The 22,688-nt window shown below is 35.7% G+C and overlaps 1 protein-coding gene across 1 annotated transcript in view; it reads left to right on the plus strand.

Moving 5' to 3' along the window:
- TUSC3 (tumor suppressor candidate 3) overlaps nucleotides 1-22,688 on the plus strand; it is a 202,278-nt gene that overhangs the window by 85,098 nt on the left and 94,492 nt on the right. Inside the window, exon 2 of the mRNA XM_075196227.1 lies at nucleotides 6,168-6,337. Coding sequence (XP_075052328.1) covers nucleotides 6,168-6,337 — 170 coding nt within the window. The remainder of the gene's footprint in view (nucleotides 1-6,167; nucleotides 6,338-22,688) is intronic.

The following is a 22,688-nucleotide window of genomic DNA, read 5'->3' on the forward strand; positions in this document are numbered from 1 at the left end:
GAGAGATCAGTCTCAGACATGGTCATTCAGTGGCCTTCAAAAATTAGGTTCACAGTGTGTTGACTTTTTGAATATGATGTTCAATTAGCCGGTTGCCAGGAATTACATTAAACATTTCCTCAGGCTGAAGTCCAGTGTTGAAGCAAAAAGGTGCCTTTTTTTATCAGTTGTGCATACATACATGCATACAAGATATTATACCACAATATACTTCATATATACTGTGACAGAGGGTTTTTTGCCAAACCTCTCTTACATAGGGACAGATGAAATCCCAAAGAGTCTACAGATACAAGCTGCAGACATAGTTAAATTCCCACTTACAACATGGCAGTAATAAGTTTTTATTATTTTCTTTACTGATTAGTGCTTGGGAAGAGAATAAAAGTTTGTTGTGGGCGTGGCGACCAAAGACAGTTAATTGGCTAGTGACTAGGCAAAAGATGTTTAACTAGAGAGACAAGGTCACAGGGTTTTTAAATGGCTACAGGTGTCATTATATGCTGAACAAACTGCTGTCCTGACAATAAAATTGGACACTTGGTTCATCTATCCTAGAGTGACAAACAAGTCTGTAGCAATAGTAATTTATTTTACAAAGCATACTAGAGGACGTCTAATACCTATAACATTAATTATTATGTGTCATGCACCGTCATGCATGTGCAAAGAAAAAACAAATATTTTTATTTTAATAAATTACACAAGAATTGTTAATGAAATGAATCGTAATAACAATAGCAACCAGACTTAAGAAATCTCTAAATTCTGATCAGGTGATATATTATTTCTTGACAACTCTTGAGCTCTAAGAAAAACCAAATACATTTCCACAATAGTGAAGTTCTGTCAGCCACATGGTTAATTAATTAATTAATATATTAGCTATTGCACTCACATATGTATAAAACTGTATTAGCCGTATGCTGCACAGATTTTATTGCATTTATAGGCCATTTTATTGCATTTATAGCTTCATATTCTTCCTGTGTGTCTCTTTTTATTTAATGTATTTTAAATATTAACTCTGGAATAAGAAAAAACAATACAGAAAAATCCCATAGTGCATTAAAACTTGCCAATTTGTAATTTCTACCCATTGGGAGATCCCGAAGAGGAGATCAGGTGGTAAATGTGGGAGGGGGCAGTCCCTCCCCCTGTTCTGATTTTCGGCATTGCACTGGAGGGGCAGGGCTTAATGACACAGCTGACGTCATTAAGCCCCACCTCTGGGTGGACTCCTGGAAATTCGGAAGCCTTCCAGACTTTCCGAGGTAGTAGGCAAGTATGAGGGCATTATTTTTAATCACTCTTAAAAATAAAAAAGTATAAAAACGCATCCATTATAAGCAGTAAAAGTGGCGGTATAGCATACCACAGTATATCGCCCACTTCAAACATTGTTTACAGGTGTAGACTTTTGTCCAGCCTGTAAAAGTATGGCAATGAAAGTTACAGAATTTTCTAAGGTAAAGGATAATAAATATCAAATTAAAGACTTTATCACATGTAACAGTAAAAATTGAATGTATGTGTTAGAATGTGATTGTGAAATGCAGTATGTAGGGAGGACATGCCATGTGCTTAAGGAGAGCTTAGCAATGCACATTAGGGGGTATATTTACTAAAGTGCATATTTGAAAAAGTGGAGATGTTGCCTATATTAACCAATCAGATCCTAGCTGTGATTTTGTAGAATGTACTAAATAAGTGATAACTAGAGTCTGGTTACTATAGGCAACATCTCCACTTTTCAAACCCGTAGTTTAGTAAATATACCCATAGGAATATTAAGAAAGTTTCAAAAAGATTCCATTTCCAAACACACAGGAAAAGTAAATGAGTGATCAGTAAGCTCTGTTAGGGATTGCCATAGGTCATATCCACTGTAGGAAAAATGATGAAACATACATGTGGATAAAACAAAAAAGAAAGGAATTTACATATTGGGCATTTTACATCCCAGGGGGCTGAATTCTGATTTTGAAATAAAATGCTTTTTAAAATAATCTTAAATTGTTATTAAGTGTTTGGCCAATTTTATTAGATATAAGTGGTTTTATAATACATCTAGCACCCTGTAACAGTATATAAAATGTTTACCTTTAGTAGTATGTACAATATATTATGTCTGTCAATTTTAATGTAATATGTCACATATTTACTTTCCATGCTAGCATTTATCTTTTTGGGTTGTGTGGTGGAACGTGACAGTAGGCCACTATCAATGTGTATCTTCACAACAACATTGGATCTATAGATGTTATGTTATAGTTGATTATATTATATGTTTTACTGTAGGTTTTTCTTACCTATTTTGAGCTGCCAGTTAAGTTATTTTAATGTGGGTTGAGTTTCCTTATTTTGTTGTGGTAATTAGAAATGTGCAGTACAATAGCTATGTCAAGGTGTGAAAGTTGGTAGTTGCTATGTTTTATAATCGAGAACCTTCCCTCCCATGTTGCTTCGTTTTACGGGTAAGTCCAGAGTGGGTGTAGCAGGTATTGCTTCATAGATGAGGTCATGTGATTGAGATTGTTTATATCTATATGGTGCTCAAATGTTTAAGAGCAGCTGTATGTAAGATATAGTCCACAAGGGATACGTTAGAAATTGAGTCATATGTGATGCGCTATCTGGTAATCTAAGGTATATAATTCCATGGTGACCCAACAAACTTCACTGGTAATTCATCATCGAGTGTACGGCATATAATTTTATGTGTAGTTAACTTCCAGTTGATGGAGGTTGGGTTTTCATAACAACCCCAAACAAGTAGCAATATTTGATAATAAAATTATTTTTCATTGAAACTCAAGACATGTTAAATGTATAGTTTTTAGATAATGGTAGGAGAAATACATTTCAGAAATCTACTAGTGTTTTTGCATCTGATATATGTTAATTAACATTGGATCCTGGAGACAGGAAGTATGTAAACTAGAGGCTTTAGCCATTTCCCCACCGCCTTGGTAAAGACTACCGAGTTAAATCACACCTGGGCTCTGAAAGCATCTAATTTTGAAACCTTTTTTTAAAAAATAATTCTCCTTGCTATTCATCCTCTCTAGTTCAAAAAAAAATGACACTAGTATATAAAAATGTATTAATTTAATTTCCTTTAGATACTAATGAAAAAATGTGAAGGAATTTTTAAGTTCTAATTTTGAAACCACTCTAGCCGTTGTACATCTAGACTACTTGCATATCAATCCTAACTTTATAGTTTATTTCTGGAAGTCTGCCACCAATGTCATACTGCTGAGCCGATGATGTCACTGAATTGGACAGGCCAATTAAACTGTGCAGCACCGTTCATCTATCACATCTGTGTATTTGTCTGTACATTTCTATTTATAAAAATAAGCCCATCATAAGATAAATAGTTTTTTAATTTTTTCCTTAGTAGAAAACATACATTTCTTTCAAAGTTTTTAGATTTGTCTGGTGATATTTCTCATTTTATTGCCTGCTAAGACAACTGTATGTATGTACTGGCTTTTTATATATTTTAATTTTTCTTTTTTACAGACTTAAATTCATTAGAGATCATAGTTTTATCCCTTCACACAGAGTTGACAAGCCAATTGACACTTTTTTATTTCCATCAGATTTGTATCCCTACAAAAATTAACTGCAAATAAATGGTGTTGGAAAGTATTCTTTATTCTACAGCTCTGACTAATTAGTGTTCAGCATCTCAAATCAGTTTGCCTCCTGCTGCTCTAGCTCTATGTGATGTTGCACATTTAACGTGTTACCCTGTTGCTTTTTGTCTTGTAAACAAGCTGGAGTGATTGACTTGAATAGTTTTTAAGAATTGTGTTCAGATAAAATTACAGGAAATTCACTTGGACTCTTTGGAGTATTCACTCCATCTGCTGAAGTAATTCTAAAGTTTTGTAAGCAAAGCAAAAGTGGAAATGAGAAATTAACTTGGAGAGACAATCTGATTGCTCTGCGTGTTACTAATCAAGGCTGTTTGAACAATGTGATAAAATAAAATGCACATTTATGCAATGGAATGCTAGAAAATCTCCAATTTTTAGTAATGTTAAAATTACTCTCAGTATTTTAAGGTTAATTTGTAAAATTAAATATAATTTAACATTGCAAAAGCCCCACATCTTTGATTTATCAAACAATAAAAAAATATTTCAGACTTATTAATTACAGTCTAAATATTGGCTCAAATAATTTTGGCATTAACTGTAACTCCTACATCTTATAACAAAATAAACTATCCAAAATATTAATGAGGAGGAATATCATGAAACAATATAGTTAAAATTGTATATTTATAATAGAGAAAATTACAGAGTTAAAACATATTATTTAATTCAACGTATTAGAAATTAATATCTTAATAATAATCTAACAATTTTTTATTCCGGTGTGACACAAGCAAATATGTATTAGTTTAAAAGAAGATTATAGAACTGACACAAGACATTAAAAAGATTTTTATTCCTTTAATTTTGTTTACAAAGGACTAAATGCATAGACTTCTGAAAACCTAATAAAAGGTGATCTGAAGATTTATAAGTTTCATGAGTGTGCTGTGTATAGTCTTCTTTTACTGCATTGTGAGTCTTTCCTGTATTAATGTTGGAGAAGTCACGTAAAAACCCCCCAAAATATAGGTAACATAAAATGTGTACAACTAAATAGTTTTTATTGTTAAGTCTTCAGTTCGTAGATTGTTCCGTTTTATGCAAGATCTGTTGTCTGACTACTAATGTAGATCTGAAATTGTTTGTGTTTTTTTTTCAAAGCAGTGGAAATCATCCTTGATTTTTTTTATTATAATATACAAGTGACACAAATATATGTAAAATACCTTATAAAATATATTGATCTTTAGGTTGGGTGTGTAGTCACTTTTATGTTTGGAGAGTAGTGATGTCACTTATGTCACATGACGTTTTGAAAATGTTCTGTGATGGAAAGTAAAACTCATAACAAGAAAAGAACAAACTTCTCTTATGGGTCACTCATTAAAGTCTCTAATTCATTAAAATTATATTTGTATTAATCTTATATAAAACTATAAACTTCTAATTTAATTTGTAATTAAATGAAACTGTTAAGAAATGTTTTAGCAAACTGGTCCTATTTTACTTAGGATATAATGTACTTGTATGTTCCCTAGGATAATATAAATTTTTCTTCCCAGTGATTCATAGCCTTTTATTTGTATACTTAATGTCTTTTATGTTTTCTTGGCTAAAAGCTCAATTATTTCAGTGAATACATCATAATAATAATTGTATTATCCTCAAACACTTCATAGAGTTTTTGTCGTAGCAGTACAAATGTTTTGTTTCTTTTGAGAAATCACTTGATTGCGAAACGTGTGTTATCAGTTTTAAAATGCAAGGTCCTCTTGGTTTAAAATGAAATACAATGAATTCAAAATAGTAATAGTGACCAGAGTTACTTTTCATGAATGATAGACAGCAATATGTCAAAATACTAATGGATTAGTTTAATTATACTTAGTGACTGGAGCTTGAAGTCAGCAGTTTGAGTTAGACTGCAGAGTTGTAGTGATTGAGTATTAATATATTCTAAGGAGCACCAACCATACGAGTATAAAGTTAAATTTCAGAATTATTGAAATAATGGGATTAAAGTAAATAATATTAATGTAATTTATATTTTCTTTAACTGATTGTGAGTTAATTTCAATCTTACAGAATGTGTAAAGGTCAGTGAAGTTAAAATTCACCTGGGTATTTGGATCACTTTATACAAGCAGCATTGTAAAGAATAATGAACCATAAAATAAAAAGTTATTCGAAGTGACCCCAGATTTCTTTAACCTATTTAAAAACACTTGACAAAGTATGTCATTACATTTTTCTTGTAGGATTAGACCACCAATATTTTGTGTTAGATGATAGCACCTTTCTTGTATGAAAATTTAGAACCACATTTTATACCATGCTTTATATATTGTTAACATAAGTTAGATGCAAGTCTAAATAACTTTACATTTCACACAGATATTTAAAGAAGAATTCCACACAATTAATTAATAATTAATTTATTGCTCTAGTGTTTATTAAGTTATGATAAAGTAAAGAGCTCTGCTTACCTGGAACATATAGCAGTGTCACAGAGTAAAGTAATCTACTAATGTAAAATGTTTACTGTTTTTATAGAACCTGTTAAGTGAAAAGGTGGAGCAGATGATGGAATGGAGCTCTCGGCGGTCCGTTATCCGTATGAATGGAGATAAATTCAGGCGATTTGTGAAGGCGCCGCCCCGTAATTATTCTGTGATAGTGATGTTTACTGCTCTTCAGCCTCAGAGACAATGTTCTGTATGCAGGTAAGTATTCCTCAAAATGTTATGTTTAGGAATTCTGCTTATTGCTTCAATTACTTCAGATTACATATGGTTAAAAATGACCTTTTTTTTATACTTCGAGACTGCAGCCAGTGGCATCTATTATGCTATCTCTGTTCAGTAAGAAGCAATATTTTGGACTTGGGACATAAAATGTTTTTGTTTGTTTGGTTAGTTTCTGCCAAACATACCCAAGCTACATAATTTATTGTTCATTTTTCCAGCAAATCTGCTCTGAACACTGTCCCCCAATCTTTGAAGGGCAAAGGTTCACACTAAAAGTGTGTAGTATTAGTAAAATGCACAGACTAATGCATTATGGGTGCTTGATGTTACCTCAGATTTCTGTGACCTATGTAAAAACACGGCCTACATTTTATGTTTGTTTTATATGAATCAATCAGTCTTTAGGGAACTTGCCCATAAACTCATCTGCACTGTATATGAATTACTTACCGTATATACTCGAGTCTAAGTCGACCCGAATATAAGCCGAGGGACCTAATTTTACCACAAAAAACTGGGAAAACTTATTGACTCGAGTATAAGCCTAGGGTGGGAAATGGCGCTATATAAATACCGTAAATGGTGATGATGATGATATCTGTCAGTTTACAAAAATACCCCCCCCCCCCCCCCCCAAAAGAATACAACAAATCTTTTCAAAGACTATATGACACAGAAATACACATTTATCTCTCACTGTTCATCTTCTTATAAGTGATTTATATAAACTTTTGACTAGGACTGCACTGCTATAGACATTAATATCTCTGGGGATAAGGCAATGGGACCGTGGGTATATATCTTTGCATGTGTATTTATATTATGGTAAGGTAGCTGAGCATAAAACATTACCTCTGTGTGTGCAATAATGTATTTTTCAGGAAGCGTGGTATTGCATGGAGCAAGGCTGCCCCCCTCTCTCCCTGAATGTCTGTAAGACTGTCTGTGCCAGAACGCACATGCGTTCCACAGCAGAACTACACACTATCAATATCATAGAACTATCTATATTTATAAAAGTCTTTTTTTGCGAAATGTGATAAGTGTCCTGCAACTGCTCAAAGGAGCGAAGGCCCCCAGGGTCAAACAGGTGTACAAGGGAGGAAAGTCCAGATTGAACCCAACCCTTTTTGGATTTTCATGAGCACAGCTTTCATAAAGAATATTTGCCTGGAGTTGGGGGCATATAGGGAAACCAATGTGACCACTTTGTTGTCTAAATGACCTGTTAAAACCAAATATCAACCATGTTTATGCTCCAATTTTTGATGTAAGGTAAAGGAGACATTGGATCCAAATAAGATGGCCACACCATTACATTTGAGGGAGTTGTTGGCCGGGTAACATATGGGGTTATGTTGAACCCCATGTAGAGGGGGTGTTCTAGAACAGAAATGGGTCTCTTGAAGTGCCACGGCATCTGCTCTATATTTAAAGAATGTAGTGAGCGCTAGACGTCATTTGTACGGGGCCTTAACTCCTCAAACATTCTGTGAAAATAGCTTAACTATAAGAATTGGGGTACAAGCCGGTAAGACCAGCCAGGAATGTTGCGAAATAAACATGAGTTTCAAAGGCCTAGTTCAAGGAATAAACTCTGGAACTTTGGAAACATTATCCGGAGACCACGAGAGGAGTTCTCACGATAAAGTCTGGTCCGGGTTGTTCTTGTAAGTGGATGAGATTATGAGAAGTCCATACTTGCCCAGTTATGGATCAAGTAGTCCCCACGGTCGACGGAATCCTGGCCTGAGGCTGACTGGAGTTGAGGGCGCAGGTAATATCCCAGCCCTTCAACAGTTGAGCGTCTTTTTCGATGGTTAAAATGACGTGCATGGAATTATTTCTCTGGACAATGAGCTGCATTGGAAACCACCATCTATAGGAGATATCATGGTCTCGAAGTGCTGCAGTGACTGTATGGAATGATCATCTCTTAAGAATGGTTGCTGCAGAGAAATACGGAAATTGTTGAATGTCAACAAGAACAGCTGTATTCTCCTGCGGCTCGAGCTGATCGTAGGAGCTATTCTTTAATGTTAAAAATGTGCATCCGGAGAAGTATGTCCCTCTGGGCTGAGCCCGTGAACACTTACAGTTTAGGTAAGCAGTGAACTCTGTCGATGAGAGTTTCTATCTGAAGCTGAAGTGAGCAGTGTGTGAAATAGGGACAGGACATAAGAGTGTAAGACCGCGTTGACCACGGATTCCCGTATGCCTCTAATTTTAACATTGTTGCGCCTAGAGCGATCTTCCATATCTGCCATTTTATCTTTGAGAGAGTCCAGTTCCTGGTGTAGGGCGTCATGAGCGTCTGTCAAAGCATTGAGATGTCACGACCTCTCCCATTTTTTGATCAAGATGGTTAGTATGTTCCCCAATTTTCTCTATTTCGCCTTTAAGTTTACAGATAGATGACTTCATAGTTGTGGTAAGTTCTGTGTTAAGAGTGGTGAACATTTGTTGCATCGTACCAACCGTGAGACGGGAGTTGGGGTCGAGAGGTGATGACGAGGAAGAGAGAAACACCACAGAGTCAGACTGTACAGTGACCCCAGGGTCCACAGGCAGGGGGGACTCTATGGAGTGAGGGGGGACTTTTTAACTTTGCTCGATGCCAGGGACTTGAAATAGATGACAGTAGGTATAGATTTTGTACCTTTTGGTTATTTCCAAGATGGATCCTAGAAAGCCCAAAGGCATTGAAGCCAAAGTGATGGAAGTAAAGTGTGGCCGAGAGCGGTATCCAGTTGCCAGGGTAGATCGAAAAAGATTATAAATAGACATGAGTGGGGAGCGTGTTAGAGGTGTCCGTTGTCAGACATCTTCAGATTAGGACATTGAGTCTCAGTCAGTCTATAGGAGACTCAATACATGGTTCGGCTGAGATCGTCTTTGGAGCAAAACTGTGGAAGTCAGGTAGTGCAAGAGTGATTCACAATGCATCTATCCAGGTTCTGTTGGAAGGGTCTATGGCGACCAGGAATACTCAGGATGAAATTATTTGAAATGGTGGTTGCACATTAATTTCTTAGGTAAATGTGATTGCAGGTATCTGCACGGAGCTTACAAGAAGGATTGAAGAAGTGCTGTTTAGCCACTGGGTGGCAGCAGTGCCACTCTGAAAAGGCAGCTTGTTGTTAGACTGAATGTTATCTGATCCACTGGCAGGAGACAAGGTAGTATTTTGTCAGATCCTGAGGGGGACTGTTATCTTATCTGCTTGCCGAGCTAACCTTCTGTGTGAGGTGGTAAAACGGCAGGTATACTCTGACAGTGCCCAGGGTGGTCAATTAGGGTACACAGCACCTAAATCTAGCCCACAGGGATACACAATTGCGGATATAGTGCAGAGTAATGGGGTCTCTGATTTCCACTAACTCTGGCTTATGGAGGCTGCCGTAGTAGTTGCAAAATCAGGCACCACAGGAACAGGCGACAGCAATCAGGGGGCAGTCACAAGCAAGTAAGGTATCTGTTGGGATTTTCACACACTTCAAAAGGTGGTTGCGGTTCCTGCCACTCTCACCTCACAGCCGTCCGCAGCTATGGGATGTGAGTTCCAGGGCAATTGGTGTCCGACGGTTAACCAGTGGAGTGCTGGCAGCAGTAGTGTTGGTAGGTTGCGATGAGGTGCATGTGCCCCTCCTGAGGTTCCGGGACCGCAGGTTATAATAGTGGCTAGACCTGTGGTTGAATGGGCAAGTTTGGCGCAGTCTTAAGAGTGCTATCAAAGCTCCGTGGTGCGCAGGTGGTAATCTTCATCTTTCGAGGTTAGGCACCTGTACAATGTTTGAAATCGACCAATAATCAAAGAAATTTATTAAGTGAACAGGGAGCTGCTTCAACACATGTCCATTCAGTATGGCTGCTAGACCACGCCCCCACTATATCACCATTTAACATCTTAACATCAAGCCAATGCCCAACCCTATTAATCCATTATTACGGGAGAGGTCTCTTAACAAAAGGCTCTATAATGCCTTTTGTAATCCCCAGTTTAAAGATGTCTAACGCTATGAGGGGAATTTTGTTGCTAACGATGGGTCTCTGGACATCAAAGCAATATTCAGCTACGCTCATTAATGGAGTACTACTGTTTCCAAACATCACAGACTTTATGTCCACCTCTATGATCGGTGTCCCATAGACCCTCTGCTCTTCATCACTAGCAATTGAATTCCCCCATATGTTTGCATTTTATCCTCCCTGGAAAAAACCTACAATTTCTCCTTCTAAAGTCAAAATTCCTGAAAGAGAACTCACCTAACATTTGTATAAACTTTGCTAATTATCTGTTTAACTTGTTTTATCCAGTGTCCTCATATAATTTCAGAACCAAAGTGACCTCGAAACTGTTTTAGACCAAACTATGATTGTATTTGGAAACATGAATTTCAGCTAAACACTGGCTAATTTTATATAGCAAAACTGACAATTTAATATTTCCTGATATTTGGGCTAGGAAAATACAATTAAGTGGACCAGAAGCAGTTCATCACCCTGTCTACTCAACCAGCACAGTTTATAGGATGGATGACTGATGCTAAGTTGTTCATCCATAACTGTTTGCCTCTAAATATATGAGTGTCCAGTGATTCATATTATCCTTAAAAATGGATCTGCAAAGTAAAAAAGTTAGTAAATGTCCAGATGTGGCCCAGCATAAAAACTAAAACAATCTGATACCCATCTACCTATTTGCTTAATAATATTTAATGGAAGGCCTAAATTAGCATCTTCTGTAGCAGCACCTAAGCTGAAGAAATCTTATGCATAACATTCATGTTTGTTTGTCTGTCTGGTCATACACTCGGACACCCCTGCACCAATTGGGATGAAACCAATGCAAAGGGGTCCAGTTGGATCCTGGCCAGGTTTTAGGGGGGTTTGGGTCCTGGTCAGACCTCCCATTGGTGTATGCTGGCAGAACTTTGACCCAGGAAGCCTGTTCTGAGCCTGCATTCGGACACCCCTGCACCGATTGGAATGGAACAAACGCAAGGTGGTCAAGCAGAACTTTGAGCAGGGGATCCTGTTCTGGACCTTCCACTAGATGGATTTGGATGACATTTAATATAAAATCAAAAATTACACTGGGCAGCGAATTCATGGGTGTGTTGGCTGAGCTGCTAAGCTGCTAATTATTTTTAAAAGGTTGACAGTTACATCCAACTCTTTGATAACTTAATAACTTGAAGATTTAATCCCAGGAAAGGCCAGGTACTTCAGCTAGTGGGATATAAAATTCAGGTGATTTAAACATAGAATTCCTAAACATTTGCTAGCCACTTTATTATTTTAAATAAAATGTATGTAGAGTAACATCAATTAAGGTTCTGGCAAAGATGGCCTGGAAAGTGTAAATGGATTCATCAATGCCACTGGATATACATGGCTGATCAATTTTGGATCTTGGTATTAACAAATGCACTTTTTCTGTTGTTAGTGATACGTCTTGGACTTTGCAACCTGAGGGGCACTTCTTACTTTTATAAACTAACACTCATAGTCTAAATGTAATGAAAAAAGCTAAAGCAAATGTCAGTTGAAACATTATGACTTATATTTCTGAAAAACAAACTATTTTCAACAACTCCATTAGTTTAACTGTCAAAAGTGATGGGTGCTTAAAATCTTCGTTTGTAAATTGTTTGGCAAAAGATGTTGTTTAATTTGTTAAATATTGCAATGAAATAATTTAAAGAAATGAGACATTCCTGCTAACTTCCTGAAAAAGGCCACACTAGAGTATCTCTCATTAAAAGAATTAAGGAGAAAAGTGATTGCGTAGTGATTGCAAAGGATTCCAATCTAGTTCACCAGCTAAGGCTAACCAAGCCACTCCGATTTGAGACATAAGCTTCCCAAAATGTTAGAGCTAATTCTTTTGATTCTAGGGTAATTCATCCCAGATCAACGCCCACAGGGCATCTGGACATACAATATCTACTTTTTTCTGGCTGTGGATCCAAGTGCCGTAATAGCTGCATCTGTGAATGAGACAAATAACCTGTTAAATTATTAATTCTACCCAAAATGGAAATAGCCTTACACCAGATGTTACCATCTAAATAAACAAAACTAATTCTTTCATTCTAAAACCACTTTTTGTATTGCTGAGATTTTACTAATCACAATAACCACTAGCTCCCAACAATCATCTTCAGAGTTATCGAGGTCTCTTTTTGTAGCATTTCTAACCATAATTATAGACCGTTATGGTAATCGGCATTTTCATAGAATACGTTGACCATTTCTTTGGTTCTGTTTGCTTGAGCAAGCAGCCCTTGCTTTCAATATTCCTGGTGTTCCTCATGTACCAAACAGTTTCCATTTTTTGTTTACTTCCTGTATATTTTACTGCAAAAATGTGTCGTCTCAGATAACCTCAGAGAGGGACCAAATATCAAAATTACAGATGATTTGAAGGTTCTTGAGCAATTTAATTAAACAGAGCATGAAGCCAACAGGATACTAGGTTTTATAGAAAGATGTGTTAAAAGTAGAAAGTGGGTAGTTATATACCCATTTTATATGTTGGACTTTACCTTCAGTATTGTGTTCAAGGAAAGGCTTCAAGAGCATAAAGTGTATGGCTTAGAGAGGCAATGTGACAGAAACCTTCAATTATACCAAAGGAATTGAATTCAGGAGAGGAAATTGCTAGAACAAGGTTACAATTTGAACCTGGTGTGAGGAGCATAACACAACATGAATGAATTGTGAATAGATGAAACAGATTCCAAACAGATATAGCTGGACCCAACAGTGTACATCTTTTAAAAAGTGTACCTGAAGTTATTTAATGCTTTTAATGTTGGAGATGGTTTATATATGACCAAACCCGTGTTTAATAGCTTACAAAGGAATTCTGGATAAAACTAATGCAGTGTAAAAGCATAAAGCACTTTTTTTTTGTTTTGGAACTATATAGATTTTTTATATCACTCTTTGTGCACATTATCGATTAAGGATCGAAACTAAACCGTTCCTAGCCCCTGGTTCCACAAAGACACTCTTGCGGTGCCAGCTGATGATCCTTGTAATGAGGTGGCGTTTATTCACGTCAATACAGCAAGACCCCATATCCTGAACCCAACTGGCACTGACAACCTTGGGTGCCAGTGAATTTTTTCACATAGAAAAGGAAATCTTGTGCCATCACCCTGATAACGTCATCTGCAATTGCCATCAATGTAGACAAGTGCTGTAGAGTAGATCTTTATCACTTCCTCCCTAGTTGTCGTTACTGGTATTTTCATGTAATGTGGAACTAACCATGGCATACATGTCTGCTTATACTGATTCTACCAATACTGACAGAAGGGGAGATCTGAGACAGGTTCCTAGTATAAAAGTAAATATATAATGAAAATGTAATTTAAATACGATTTTTAAAAGTAAACATGCAAACTCTATTGCTTTGCCCTACCTAGATCATAAGTTTAATATTATATCTTTTAATATTGCAATTTTGCGTTTTTCTGCCTGTATAAAAAAAGAAACAATGTTTTGTATATGTGTGGCCTTTCAAAACATGTTAATTTTATTATGGTACATAAAATAGTTTATCAATGATTCTCAGTTTAACCAACTCATAACAAAACTGTAAATTGTGGTCTGGTCATGAAAGATGATTGGTCGTGAAGGTAGGCACATTGTTCCTTGCCTATTACTAACTGCAATGTTTTATATTTTATAGGAGACTAATTTGCAAATGCCCAGCAAGGATTTTGCTTATTTAACTTGACAGTTATAGAGCTTCTAAAGCTCTTGATAGTTTTATGACCTTTTTATCTGATATGAGCTTTATTACAATGTTAAAAACATTGAGATTAAATAGTACATTGCAAGGAGACACAAGAACCCATGTCATTGCACTTTAAGAGTATGGAGGAAAAAATCATAACATGGACATTAGAACAATTGAAAATTCATAATTTTTTCATGTTAATGAAATGCACAGTTACAGTAATTTAACAATGAAAGCTTATACAGTAAGTGGTTGGCTTACTGGTAACATTTTGTTTTTTAAAGACTTTATATTTAAAAGATTGTATCTGTTTATATAGATATTAGTGTTTCATCACTGCCCTCTACGGGTTCTTCTATGCATTGCTGTTTATTCTTAGTAAAGAAAAATTGCAAAATTTAAGGTTTTGCATCTTAAAATCACAATACTTTTATGATAATAGATGACAATGTGAAGCGTAAATTATGTATAGTATAACATTAGTCTGGCACAGAAAAATGTGGTCAATGTTGTTAAACATCATAGATAAATATTGATGTTGTGCCTTGAATACAGAGGACAACAGTCAACATTGTTTATAGACATAAAATATTTTTTTAATGGTTTCTCATAGTTAAAATATATTGTAAGCAATGCATTAAACCACCCCAAAAAGATACATCAAAAATAGAGTACAAGCAAATAGGAATTCAAGAGTTATAGAAAATGCAAAATAAAATGGAAAATAATTGTTAAACTGAGCTCTTCCATAGCTCATTTATGAATAAAAATATGCATTAAAATACAAATTTGTTAGTTGCAACACAAACCAATACTCCAGTATTACTGAGATAAAAAGTACCCTTTCAGGAAAAAATTCATTACATCCAATTTTTGTTACCTCCTGTTCATCAGTAACTATGCTAGTTATATAACATACATAAAGTATCACAATTGTATCAGGCTGTCTCCCCATATTATAACATTTCTGATAATAAAGACAATGGTGACCTCTCGTTAAAATACAAATCCTTACATTGCAATGTCAGTGTGATAACAGCTGACCTAGCAGACCAGTTATCTTGCACTGGGATATTCTCTAAATCCTTTCTTACTAAGCTGTGGTGCCAAACAATAATGCATATCACTGGCACACTGCAGCCTAAACACATATTAGGTAGTGACTTCAATTACTGTCTAGTCATCAAGATCTATCAAGCTCCCTCTCCACTGAAATAATTAAATATGGTGCACCTTGCTGTATTTCTCTTCCCATGTACCCGTGGAGGTGGATATGCCTAGCCTTCTCCCATGGTGTCTTGCTGGATTTGTACAAATAAAATAGTCCTCAGTATTCATAACCCCCAACTACATGCTTGGTGGCCTAATTGGTCCCACTGCTTTTGTGGTGTGATATGACATTAATAGCCCTCTGCCTTACATTCAGGGCTCTATCTGTTCTTTGTTGTTGGTTGACAAGGTTGGAGGCTAGTAGCTACCAGCCTAATGATGCCTTCAAGTGTGCTTTCCATGTGATCCCAACCAGTTGACATCTGAAACTAGGAAGCATACAACTTCATACGTACAGTTGATTGCTGCCTATCTGTTTGATGCTGCTGCTAAGTAAACTACCCCAGTGTTCAACACTAATCAGCAGACACCAGCTATCACCACAACTTGGGAGAATATCCGTGTATTTTCCCAAGCTTAATTTGTCATTATGTTTGACTGTTAAACATGTTGACTATTAATTCCCCCCAGTTTTTTTTCTTTCTGTGATCTACTCTCATGTTTGCAGAGTACATCACAGAAATAGGTTCAGACGCTGTTCTTTAAAGACTAACTCAACATAAACATATATATTTAAAATACTGTGCTTGCATCTGTATCTACAAGTAATTTCTGTATCTGCTTAAGGTTTTCCTAAGTAGGCTGAACAGATAAATTGATTAATCAGTGATACTTGCTTACTGCAGGACATTTCATAGACTATGCAATTTTAATGCAATCAATACAATCCTGTTCGATATATTATGGACACATAAAACATGCATCTGTGAATCTGGTCAGCCTAGTCTAACTTTACTTTTTAGTACACAGTATTGAGCTTTGAACTCTAGTGCACCTTTAGACATAGCAATACAATTTTAGAGTTGTGATTTGTTTTTAAAAAATGTTTATATAGGAGAGAGAAATGGAAGGTTGTTATTTCCATTTTTATATGGTATCAAAAATAAGAGCAGCGAACTTGAAATAACAGGAATTTGCACAGACATGTATATTTCATACCTAATTTAAAGCAGCAATCCAACAGAGAAGATTTTTTTCTTTAAGGGGGAAGATGTCACAGTACAGACTGAGCTCAGATGGGCGTTCCAAAGCGTTGCTGCACAATACATCACATACCCTGTGGCTGTGGTTGCCATGGTAATTCATAACATTGCAGAATTATGAATCATTAATAGCAACCTGAAGAAAAAGAAAACAAGGGAAATTGTAAATATCAAAATACTTCTTCTCTTAGCCTGCCACAAAGATTTTGTTAATAAACACACCTCATTTTTAATGGGATTAATAATAAAGAAAGTGTACAAATATATGCATGACTGCTAAACTGAAAAGAACACCTGGTATTCCTGTCATGTTGTCACTAATTAATAGACCTGTCAAATTGTTCTTCTAATTAGTTTTATTTGGCTTATACTGGTATATTCTATAAAAGTGGAAGTTTCGGAAAACGTTCTTAAAAATGTTTTTGATGGGCCAAATAGTTTCTTAAGAATGCCTTTGATAGACCGACTATCCAATTTGTAACCCATATTTTACTAAAAATAAATAATAAATAAAGGACCTACTTTATTCATTATTGTTTTTTTCTCTTTCTGTTGCATAGAACCTTCTTAGGAGATAGATATTTTTATAATCATCATATGTTATCTTCAGACAGATCATTTCCCAATTTTTTTTTCAACTAGGAATGCTGAAAAAAAATTGTTTAAAATATTTAAGTTGCATGAATTTGGACAAACATCTGCATAGAGCAGCTCCCAGGGCTTCAGATTAGTAATAGGTGGATATATAGCTTCACAAATACATTACATTTCCATTTCACATCTTTTATAGGATATACGTCTTAAAATGCATTAAAATAATGCTTGGTAGAATGGATCTAAATCATAGCTTTTATCTACAGTATAGAATGTGCTGAAAATGTTCACATTTTAACACCTAATGAGTGCAAGCCTCATCTGGTATTCTTTCAAAGGTAATCCAATTTAAATATTGATGCAGTTTGTAATGTCCTTTATTAGCTAGTGATTAAAATAGAGATTTAATACAAGTACATTGATTATTGTGGAACACAATTATCTAGTTAAGAAGACTAAATAAGCGAAGACTTTACATTTGAGAGGTGGAGTTGTACATTTATTGGTATCAAAATACAGAACCAATTGATACTATTAAACTTTATAAGACATTCACACTGTAATTGATGTAATACTTGTTTGTTATTTTACATTAACAGTGGTAGTTGGATAGAATGTCTTTTTTGTTTTAATTATTTTATTAACATTTAAAACATTAAATAACATTAATTAAAAAGTAAATACATAATATTAATAAAAAGGGAACTGGTTGTTTTAATTTGGAATATATTGTATTATTTACATTTTGTATTAATAAAAAGTTGTCTAAAATGGAAGGTATATTCATCTGAATTTGTCAACAGTGACTGAATCTAGCCCTTATGGCAAGTTTAGGTGGTAGTTGTCATCACAATGTTCCACAGCGATGGACAGTGGTGAAAATAGGATAGACAAAAATAAATGCAAACATGAAAACAAACAGTAGGGAGCTTACATTTTAATCAGAAGCGAACATAGCTTCAACAAGTGGAATGAGTGTGGTTCAGACTGATTGGAACAATTTTGAGGGTGCTTTAGTGTGGTTAATATAGGCCATAGTGAGTAAAGCTTTAATAAAAAGATGGGTTTCCATAGAACATTTGTAGATTTGAAGGCCGTGGAAGAGTCTCATTGGGTGTTGTTGTAGGGGGAGATCTAAGAGGGCTAATGGGAGTTTATTTTGAGATGAGATTTGAGCTGTATGAATGAGTGGAGTTGCTGAGGTCTTTGCAGGTAATGGTGAGTAATTTGAATTTGAGTCTGGAATACACGGGAAGCCCGCATAGGGATTTGGAAAGTGATGCGGCAGATGTGGAGCAGTGAGAGAGGAAGATCAGTCTTCCTTTTGCACTTAAGATGGATTGAAGCTGGGTTAGATACTAGGAAGTTACAGTAGTCAATTCGGGAAATTATGATAGAGCAGGCATGAGTTTTGGTAGCATCTTGGGTGAGAAAGATTATTCTGGTAATATTTGTATCATGGATGCGACCGTACTGGGACAGATTCATGATGTGAGGAATTAAGCAGAATGAGGAGATTGTTGTATCAGTGACAGTGAGGGGGATTTGAGGGGAGATGGTGATTCTGGATGGTGGGCAGATATGCTCTGTTTTGAACATGTTGAGCTTTAGGTAGTGTTGGGACATCCATGTGGAGATAGAAGAGAGACAGTTGTTTACACAAGATAGTACAAAAGGGAAGAGGTCAGGAAAGGTAGATTCCGGCAATTCAGCATAGAGGTGGTACTTGAGGCCGTCCAATCAGATTCTAGTTATCTTTTATTTAGTACATTCTACAAAATGACAGCTAGAATCTGATTGGTTGCTATAGGCAACATCTCTACTTTTTCAAACCCGCAGCTTGATAAATTTACCCCTCTGTCTCTCTAGATCATCAAAATGATTCCTCCCAGCAGGGAGATCTGCACTAAAAGTAAGAAATGTCACATATCGAAATATTTTAATTCTACATGTTTCATAGAATTTTAGATTGTGAAGAAGAAATCCTCCATCAAGAGTCGCGTAAAAAAATCAAAATATGCATATATTTAGAAATTTTTTTATAAACCTAAAACAATATAAATTGTATGCCTAATTGGAGTAGTTGAACCCCTACCAGATGTGACTTGTAAATAGGCAAGACAAGTTTATATAGAGCTATTAACTCCCAGGTGTACTAGTCCTTTGTCAGTCCATCTACATCCTTCTCCAATTGGGGATATGACTTATATTGTGTTTACAATGCTAGTACTGTACTGTTACCATGTGTGCCCCAAAACCCTACCATTGCTGTAGTGATTTGCTAACAGGCTGTTGATAAGCAATTGAGCTCAGCCTGGAAGCATTGGTAATATTATTGTACAAATAGATTGACCTGTGACTAGATGAGTGGGAAAATAATAAAAACCAGTTACATTTTTATACGCTGTATAACGTTTAAAAAAAATGCTTGCATGTAGATGTCCTTCCTCATATACTTTCAGAAAATCTGAATAATGATTGTCTCATACCCAGTATGTGAGATTTTAAGGCACTGTAATCAGGGAAAATTTAAATCAATGCACTGTAAGAAACTCTTAATGAGATTTATAATTTTCACTAAAATTTTAAATGAGAAAACCTTGATCCATGAAATTCTTCACTATCCACATGCAGCAGTGCCAAGGGGATTGAATTTAGCTGATCATAAGCTTTTTTTATGGTATCAAATAAAATGAGACACTTTTATAAATTAAGATATGACCAGTAGTTTGAACTTTCTGCCTAAACGTGTGGAAAAATGGATAGATTTGTAAAACACTGTACATGTGACAATAAAACCATAAACTAAAGGTGCTTTATCTAAATCATATTATATTTTCTATTTCAAGGTAAATTGACTTAATGGTGATCCTGGGGCATATGTATTGAAGTGCTTTGCTTCAAAGAACAGTAGAAACTAGTAAAACAGAGTTATTAAGTTCTGTGCGGGGAATTGACTGAATATTATTACTTCCCTTGAAATTGACTGGTCAGTATATCACACTAATGAAGTGTTTCTATTGGTGTAAATATTGTTTTTGTATCTCCTAAAAATCAGTCTGACATGAAAGTGTGTGTGTATGTATGTATGTATGTGTGTGTGTGTATATATATATATATATATATATATATATATATATATGCAGAGAGAGAGTACAGACATTATTTAACTTATAACATATAGCTGGCTCTGTGTTACTGAGCTGAATAATATACCAGAGGTAGCTGATTTGTTTATACTTGACTAAATCTTTAAATCTTCCCAGCTCTTTTCCATCCCTTTGCCGCAGATTGACATGTCAGTAAGGAGATACTCATCTCTTCTCCATCATTCTGAGCCGGCAGAGTGTGAGTGAATGTGTTGTGTGGATTCAAACAGATAGGCCTTCCAAATGACTACCCAACAATCTACCTGTCAACTTTTTGACCTGTATCAGAGGTGGATTAGAAGCACATGGGTAACAGTTTGTGGCCATCTCTTCCTATTTACCATTGCATTGAATATCCCCATTGCTACCTTTCTGTTCATATCACAGTGGTGAAAGGTGGGGACCAGGCCTACTATTAAAAATCAAGCCAGCTTGGGGCCTAAATTCTCCCCTTGTTCATAAAGGGATATGGTCCCTTGTTTTATGCTTTACCAATCTTTTGGTGACCATACATCAATACTGTTTGGCTATATTACTTCATGGGAGATATTGGCACTGAAAGATTCAGTTTCTGCACCAGCCCACAGAAACAACCTTGAATGTAGAATATCACAGTCCCGATTCTCATTCTGAATTCAGAATTTACATGTTTTCAAAATTTCTCACGACAATCTTAAAAAAAACAACAAAAAAAAACTCCAGAATAATCCCTATGCATATAGTGGGCAGGAGAAAAAGAAGATGCAATAACAGTGATAGAAGACAACGGCGCTCAGTGCATTAACACAGTCACGTGAATATATTGTGCTTATATATAAAAAGATTCACATACAGTAGGCTGCTTCACTTTATACATCAATTGCGGATGTGGCACCTAGATAAATACAAAAAAGGAGCGCCAGACATAGTGTGATAACGTCAATTAACAACACAGTGACCATATGTTCCAAATTGGTCTCGTACCAAAAACAGAAGATAAAATCGCTTATCTGGATAATAATATCCCTTAGAACTCCCACAAGATTCTTCTCAAGTGACCTCGACCTTCTGCCTCTTATCCAATACTAGAACTCAATAGGAAATAGCAAATAATAGTGTAGTGTGTTCATAACATACAGAAAAATATCCTTCTATAAAAGATTTTTAATCAAAAGACATGCCATATCCATTCATGACAATAAATTGCCCATACATTGTATAAAAACAAGTCAAGCTTATCTGTAACAAGGACTCACCTAGAAATCCTTAAAGCCCACTTGGCCACAGGTGATGTCAGTTCCTTCCACCAGTTGCATAAGCAATCGCTATCTAATTAATAGTATTAATTGGATAGTGATTGCTTATGCCTGTTTATTATGTAGTATTTTAGTTTGTTGTGTGATTCTTTTAATGCCATGGTATCTATGGAAACGTATTTCTCCTAGAGAAACGGAAGTGATGTAATATGTTTGGGCGGAAGTGATACAGTGTCTGTGGGCGGAAGTGAGAGCCCGGCCCGGACTTCCGATATATCGTACTGCCGATGGAGAAGGGGGATTATAAAAGGGAGGACCCTCTAAACGTTTGATACTTACTCTTTTGAGAAAGTCGTTACGGATGAAACGCGTCAAGGGAGCATTGGTTAACTGACTGTTTGGCTGGTGATCGCAAAGGAGGTTCTATTTCCAGAGGAGCTAAGGAACTATTTACTCGTGGCAATCTTCTGTCCTGGTGGAAGGAACTGACATCACCTGTGGCCAAGTGGGCTTTAAGGATTTCTGGATGAGTCCTTGTTACAGATAAGCTTGACTTGTTTTTATACAATGTACGGGCAATTTATTGTCATGAATGGATATGGCATGTCTTTTGATTAAAAATCTTTTATAGAAGGATATTTTTCTGTATGTTATGAACACACTACACTATTATTTGCTATTTCCTATTGAGTTCTAGTATTGGATAAGACGCAGAAGGTCGAGGTCACTTGAGAAGAATCTTGTGGGAGTTCTAAGGGATATTATTATCCAGATAAGCGATTTTATCTTCTGTTTTTGGTACGAGACCAATTTGGAACATATGGTCACTGTGTTGTTAATTGACGTTATCACACTATGTCTGGCGCTCCTTTTTTGTGTGTGTATATATATATATATATATATATATATATATATATAGATGAATAACAAAATGAGTGTGAAATAAGGTGATGAATGGTAATGTAAAGGTGTTCTGTGGATTGTCTCCAAATTAGCCCAAATTGTTACAAGGGTGATAGATAAATGAACTTGCCGGAATTTGGTTAGACATTAACTTTTAAGGGGAAATGAGGGAAATAAGCATTTTTTTATCTTAATGTGGCTATTCCTAAGGGTTTATGTTAAGGATAAAGTAATATATAGTGAAAACTGTGGTAAAACATTTATTTATAGAATAAGAAAGGGGCTCACATTGACAGCACCTTTTTGAATATAATATACTGAATATTTAACGCTCTTCAGTTCCGAAAGATGTATAAATTCTATAACAGAAAAGGCTTA

This window comes from Mixophyes fleayi, chromosome 1 (assembly GCF_038048845.1).
Source record: "Mixophyes fleayi isolate aMixFle1 chromosome 1, aMixFle1.hap1, whole genome shotgun sequence".
Lineage (NCBI taxonomy): Eukaryota > Metazoa > Chordata > Amphibia > Anura > Limnodynastidae > Mixophyes > Mixophyes fleayi.